At 46.3% G+C, this 7,192-nt stretch overlaps 1 protein-coding gene across 1 annotated transcript in view; it reads left to right on the plus strand.

Moving 5' to 3' along the window:
* SEC31A (SEC31 homolog A, COPII component) overlaps positions 1–6,602 on the plus strand; it is a 48,854-nt gene extending 42,252 nt beyond the window's left edge. The window contains exons 27-29 of the mRNA XM_086612318.1: positions 140–259; positions 3,142–3,213; positions 5,898–6,602. Of these exons, the coding sequence (XP_086468444.1) occupies positions 140–259; positions 3,142–3,213; positions 5,898–6,077 (372 nt within the window). The 3' untranslated portion in view covers positions 6,078–6,602. The remainder of the gene's footprint in view (positions 1–139; positions 260–3,141; positions 3,214–5,897) is intronic.
* The last annotated feature ends 590 nt before the right edge of the window (positions 6,603–7,192 follow it).

A 7,192-nucleotide genomic window follows, 5' to 3' on the forward strand; every position in this document is an offset into this window, starting at 1 on the left:
GATGCTGATAACGTCACCTCCACATACCCACGGGGAAGAAATGAGTTGTGCCAAAGTGGCTAATAGTGCCACTTGGTTTAGTTGAAAACAACTTGGTCACAGTGACCTGGAAAAGCCTCACCTGCTCTCTGTTTCTCAGCACATGCAGGCACTGCCAACAGAGAAGATTACCAAGAAGCCTATTCCTGAGGAGCACCTTATTCTGAAGACTACGTTTGAAGCTCTTATCCAGAGGTGCCTGCTGTCTGCCTCTGATCCGGTGGGTCTCTGCGGTGTTCCCGGAGTACCCCTGTGTTTGGGTTACTAGCTGTGCTGGTACCTGCAGTACAGCTAGCCATCACAGCCTCTCCTGAGATAGCCTTTTCCTTCTAAAGGCTGCTTCAAGCAGTCACAAGCCATGCATAGAAAAGCCATATGCACACAGGATGTGGCCATCCGGGGCCAGAGCACAGTCAGCTGCCTGAGCACTTTGACATGGTCCTGACAGCCCTCAGCATGGGCAGAGCACTATGATGCTGTTTTGGGCAGGGAATTAACCGATTGCAGCTCCCTCTGCTGCTCTCTTCTAAGGAGGAGAGTTGGAATTGGTTACAGTCGAGGTTTTGCTGTTGATGACTAAAAAAAAGAAATAAAATTAAAAATTCTAAAACCTTCAGAAAGGGCTGTCCTTCCATCTGGTGATCACTGTGGAGGCATGCACTGTACATTTGCTTAACTGCTGCTTAATCATTCAGAGCAGGAAGCAGCTGGCATTATGCCAGGTCTTGAGCCGAGGTTCACAGATGGGAGCACATGCCTCAGATTTTGATCTGCGATTTGTGATTTCTGATAACAAACTCATTTCAAAAGGAAACAAGTAGGAGAGAAGTGAGGGGCTCTGAGCTTTGACATGACCACTGGAGCCGGATAGGAAAAACGTTTCCTGTGGCAGTCAGTACTTTGTAAATCAGCCACCCATCTCCAAGCTTCTGATTTATTTCCAGTGGTCAGTAAATAACATGCTGCCTCAAAGCCCAGATGCTGACTGTTCTGCTCATGCCTGCCACATGCTGAAGGGTAAATGGTGAAAGAAAGGTTGGTGGTGTGCCAGAGGGCTTTGTGCACTAAATGTGGCTTGGTCAGCAGCACAGACTCACGCTCCTGTTACAGCGACTGGAGCTGAGCTGAGGGCGCTGTGGGAATGTGTGTGCGTGTGTGTGAATGTGGGAGCATTCAGTGTCACTTCTGTCCACTCTACAATTTCAGATGGCTTCATAGTCTAGACCTGACACTCGCATGTATGTACTCGTTCCTTCCCCTGTGGGTCTCAGCCCAGCAGTTAAAGGGTGGACTCGCCCACACGCTCCTTTACAGAAGCTTTTTGAGGCCTCAGACCTTTGTTTGGACAGACCTCAGAAGGTTCAGTATCATTCAGTTGCTCAGAATCCTTTCTTTAAAGGTTAGGCTGTAGAGTGCAGGGATAGAAGTCATACTGCATGAACCCTTTGACCTTTTTCTTCCTCTGATTGCCCCTTTTCTCCCAGACACACAAAGAAGGCAAAAGCATTCAGTTCACATCTGCACCCAGGGATTGCTTTTCTGCTTTGCCAACACATTTTGCTTGTTTTTTAAGTCTCTCTGATTTTCTTAGGCAGAGCAAGCATTTATGGCACGCAGCGCTGAGAGTCGCCCCTGACTGTTTATATCAGTTACTGTCAGAACAAATGCAGACACTACTCAATTATTACATTCTAAAGGGGAAAATGGGAACAGGAAGCAAAGAGTAAGGAGAACAACCAGTTTGCACTACTTCTACCTAATTTCCTTTGGCTGGAGAGATGTCTTGCTGTTGTCTTTGTCCTAGTTGGCCATCTGCAAAATGAAAATAGCATGTATGCCTTTTCACAGGTGTTGAAACAAATGTTCCGAAGTCATGTATCTGACTGAGAGAGTTAGCCAGTCCAGAAGAATTAGCCAGTTGATCTGATCCTCCTGGGGTACTTTTTCCTTGTCTCTGTTCCTTGATACTGCTGAGGAGTTTTCCACATGTGGCCTGAGATCCACGTGCTGCGTTCTTCTTTATGCTCTGCCATCTGAACAGCTTTCCCTAATTTCTAGCACAGCAGGCAGCCACCAGTCTGTCTTTACCCCTGAGCTAGAGCATTCCCACAGGCTTTGTTATTTTCTCTCTGGGCAATTACTTAATCCAGGGAAACGTTCCCGGTTGTGAGGGAAAATGGCACTATCCTAAGTGAAGATGGATTGATGTGCATACTAATTTAGGAGCAAGTTGCATTATTCTTGTGCACTGATGCCATTTCTGCTGCTGTTGACCTCCTTTTTTGTGCTTCTGTAATTGTAACCTTGATACTTTGTTACTGTTTTATTATTCTGAGTTAAAATCTTCAATTTCTGTAGCTGTTTGGTTAAAAAAAAGTGGATAAAAATGCATTTCTTCAGCAGCTGTTGTAGCACTCCAGGTAGAATATACTGGGATTACTTTAAGAGCCTTTAGTGGCAAAGTAGTTCCAGTCGTATCAATGAGTGGTTTACTCTATATAAAATCTTGGAAGCACAAAGGATCTCTAAGGACAGTTTGGTTTAGGCTATTAGTTTTTCTGTTGACAGTGAAAATTTACAAACTCCTGGTTTTACTAATCACATAATGAAATTATTATTAGGATTTGCCATAAATTATGACTGAGTTGTCCATACTTAAACTTCAGTGACTGCATGTGGCCTTAAGGTCTCATTGACATTGCTGGATACTTGATTCCAGTAATAACTTTATCCAGCTATCCTTATGCTTTGCCAGTGAACTGTAGAAAAAAATATGGTGCAACTCAGGATTCTTTCACTTTCCGTATCAGCTATACCAGTAGGTTTTGCAAATGACCAGTGGCTTTTGGGATGCACCTCTACAGTTTACTATTCCCTGTAGCTAACTAGAGCGGTTACATGTGGAGAACTACAGTCATATCACATGGTCTTTCCTAGCAAAATCAGGGGAGAAAAATAAAGAGCAAAGAATTCAAATGATGTGTTAGGAAAATGTTGTTGAGAAAGGAATTTCAAGTGCTACATGGACCTCTTTGCAATGATATCAGATCAGTATGGTATTCTTAAAGTCACTGTGTTTTGATGTATTTATTTCTCTTGCAGCAAACCAAGAGGAAACTAGATGATGCAAATAAACGCCTGGAGTTTCTGTATGACAAACTTAGGGAACAGACAGTAAGTTTTTTTTTATTCTTCCCTCCCCCTCACCTCCCCCATTGTGGTTTAGCCCAGCTGGCAACTAAGCACCACTCAGCCACTCACTCACTCCTTTCCCCTGGTGGGATGGAGGTGAGAAAATAGAACAAAAGGCTAGAGATAAGGACAGGGAGGGATTACTCACCAGTTATGGTCACAGGCAAAACAGACTCAACCTGGGGGGGGGGGGGGGGGGGGGGGGGGGGGGGGGGGGGGGAAATCAATTTAATTCATTACCAATCACATCAAAGCCAGATCTGTACAAACCTTATGAAGTTCAGCAAAGCCAAGTGCAAGGTCCTGCACATGGAGCGGGGCAATCCCAAGCGTAAGTACAGGCTGGCTGGAGAATGGATTGAGAGCAGCCCTGAGAAGGACTTGGGAGTGCTGGTTGATGAGAAGCTCAACATGAGCCAGCAATGTGCGCTGGCAGCCCAGAAAGCAAATCGTATCCTGGGTTGCATCCAAAGCAGTGTGGCCAGCAGGTCGAGGGAGGTGATTCTGCCCCTCTACTCTGCTCTCATGAGACCCCACCTGGAATACTGCATTCAGCTCTGGGACCCTCAACATAAGAAGGACATGACTGTGCTGGAATGAGTCCAGAGGAGGGCCACGAAGACGATCTGAGTGCTGGAGCATCTCTCCTGTGAAGACAGGCTGAGAGAGTTGAGGTTGTTCAGCCTGGAGAAGGTTCCAGGGAGATCTAGCAGTCTTCCAGTACCTAAAGGGGGCCTACAGGAAAGCTGGAGAGAGACTTTTTACAAGGGCATGTAGTGACAGGACAAGAGACAATGGCTTTAAACTGAAACAGGGGAGATTTAGATCAGATATAAGGAAGAAATTTTTTACAATGAGAGTGGTGAGGCACTGGAAGAGGTTGCCCAGAGAAGTTGTGGCTGCCCCATCCCTGGAAGGGTTCAAGGACAAGTTGAATGAGGCTTTGAGCAACCTGGTCTAGTGGAAGGTGGGGCTGGAACTGGATGATCTTTAAGGTCCCTTCCAACCCAAACCAATTTATGATTCTATGATCTGAAAAACACTTTTCCCCCCACCCCTCCCTTCTTCCTGACTCTGCCTTTTCCCTCCAGCAGCACAGGGGGACAGGGAATGGGGGTTGTGGTCAGTTCATCACAAGTTGTTTCTGTCACCCCTTCCTCTTCAGCAGGAGGACTCCTTACACTCTTCCTCTGCCCCAGCATGGGGTCCCTTCCCATGGGAGACAGTTTTCTATGAACTTTTTGGGGCAAAGCTACCTGCTCCAACATGTGGTCCTCCACAGGATGTGGGTGGATCTCTGCTCCACTGTTAATCCCCACGGGCTGCAGGAGGACAGCCTGCTGTCTTGCCACAGGCTGGAGGAGAATCTCAGCTCTGATACACCTCCTCCCCCTCTGTTTTCTCTGACCATGGTGTCTGCAGAGTTCTTTCTCTCACATCCCAGTCCTCCATCTGCTCAACCACAGTGGGCCTGATGAACCTTTGGAGCCCTGACAGCACGAGCTCTGCCCAGCAGGTGCCCCAGGAGTGGAGCACTTCAGAGTGCTCTGACTGCACTGCACAGGTGCCACGCTGCTGCCAGGCCTTGGCTCCCTGCCTCTCCTCTCTCTCAGCTTCAGGGCCCACATGGTACAGGTTTCTTTGTCTCTTCTTAAATCCGTGACTCACTGAGGCACTGATTGGCGCAGCCTTAGCCAGAGGTGTGGGTCCTGCTTGGCCAGAGATGGGGCTGGCGTGGAGCCGGGGACGCTTCTGGCAGCTTCTTAGAGGGGCTGTCTCTGTAGCCCCTCCTCCGCTCCCAAAATGCCACCACATAAACCCAACACACACCCCTCAAACACTGCAGGTATGGCCAAGGACTTCATCGGTGGTGTGGAACCCCTCTGCAGTTTCTAGCAGGTGCTTGTTCTGTCTTTGAAAGCGTGCTTCAAACCTGTTTATTGTATTTTTCCATGCATTTCCCGAAAGGGTTAGGTATAGTGCTTGGCCCCAAGTGCCTGTGCAGACTTGACAGTGTTTTGGGGTCATATCATGAGTTTTATGGTGCTGCGCAGAGACCATGCTGAGCCACACAGCAGAGCTCTTTGCAGGAGGCACTGGGTGAATGCATTAGGAGAGTCCCTGTCCCTGGCTGCTGGCAGAAGGAGCCAACACAGCAAGTTCCCCTGCTCCCAGCAGGAAGTGAGACACGTGCAGCCTTGGTTAAAAAAACTCAGAAGATTTAGATGCTGAAGGCCCACTGACTTCACTGGAAGGCAGATGTGCAAGTACTTTTGAAGATCTGATAACTTTTTTCAAAGCCTTCCGGGAGGTCTGTGGCAGAATGAAGGATTGGGTTTAGATCTCTTAGTACCTTAGGGTTAGAGTGGTCTAATCTTGTCACTGTCAGGCCATCTTTGTTGAGCAATTAACTTTACCCCAAAAGTATGAAAGCTTGGTAGTGTTTTCACATGACACGGTCTGTCACAGCAGGTCTCCCACCTCAGGGAATTGCATCCAGGGGTTGAAGTCTGCTGTTAGACTTCCCAGTGTGGTGCAGCTCTGAAGATGGCTATCTTTAAAGACAGGAACTAATCGCTAAGGGCCAAAGGATTTCTGGTTTTCTAGCACTAGTATCTGTGCTGTTTTTTCTTCCTGCTGACCTGCCTTGCCTGGCTCCCTTGCAGCTCTCTCCAACCATCATCAGCGGTTTGCACAACATTGTGAAGAGCATTGAAACTCGCAACTACCAGGAAGGACTGAACATCCACACACACATAGTCAGCACCAGCAACTTCAGCGAGACCTCTGCTTTCATGCCTGTTCTGAAAGTTGTCCTCACCCAGGCCAATAAGCTGGGTGTCTGAAGCAACCCTCCGTTTGCAAAGCCTTGACGGTTGCTTTTCCAAAGAAGTGCGTTTCTACAGCAAACATGCAGGAAATGGACCAAACACTAGTCCTTACAGCATGTTGTGATAGAGCACTGACAAATGGCATTACACTCTTCCTGCAAATTACTTCATTCTAGAAGGGTCCTGGAGCCCTGGTGCTTTTCTTTTTATTTTAATCCTTTTCCCATCCTTAATGATTCTTGTCTACAAATAGTATATTTAATGGATGATGCCCCATATCGTCAATTTTTAGATGCATGTTCCACTGTTAAACAATGGCTTTTAGTAATGGATATATGTGTTAAAACAACAGGATAGGTTGTGTATCAGACCCTAAATCAGATTATTCCCTTCCACCCCACTGTTCCTTACCCACCATATTAAAGAGTCTGATCATATTATAAGTGTATTTGGTCTTTCATTTTATGAAGCTGTTTGCAGTTCTGTTACTACAATTTACATGTTAAATAGCTTAATTTTGCACTGGGGTGAATAAGCAAAATAAAGGCTAATGTGATATTTTCAATAAATGTTAATTTATTAAAATGTGTCTTTATGAAGTTCAACTTAGAGATTTTTGAACCTGGAGTACGGTGGGGTGGCTTTGTTATGTCATAGGTGGGAGGTTATTTTTTTCTCCATGCTCATCACTAAAAGCTCTAACATTTACACTCAGAGATTTACATTTCCAGGAAAGGTTTAGCAAGGAGTCTGAGCACATCTGTGTGTATGTTTAAAAACTAAGAGCAGAAATAATGCAGAGTGGTTTAAGCCACCCATACACAGACACTTAGTGTGTAAACAAGGTGAAAATTGTTTCTTGCAGTCTCCTGAACCTGGAGATGGCTACCTCTGCTGCACTGCGTACCACTGCGAGGGCATGGTGTGCTGTGAAACAGCAAGTGTGCTTCTGCTGGCCATTAGCAGGTTGGGTCGGGTGAGTTTCACAGCACGGCATCCTTTCCTGTGGCACAGTTGGAGTTGGCTTTAAGTTTTAAAAATTTGGAGCAGTGTGCTACAAATAGCAAGTATGTCTAGGAAGAAGAGCAATTAGAAGAATGTCCAGGGCTGAAAAAAAAAAAAAGTAGTTT

Source organism: Tauraco erythrolophus, chromosome 5 (genome assembly GCF_009769465.1).
Source record: "Tauraco erythrolophus isolate bTauEry1 chromosome 5, bTauEry1.pri, whole genome shotgun sequence".
Classification (NCBI taxonomy): Eukaryota; Metazoa; Chordata; class Aves; order Musophagiformes; family Musophagidae; genus Tauraco; species Tauraco erythrolophus.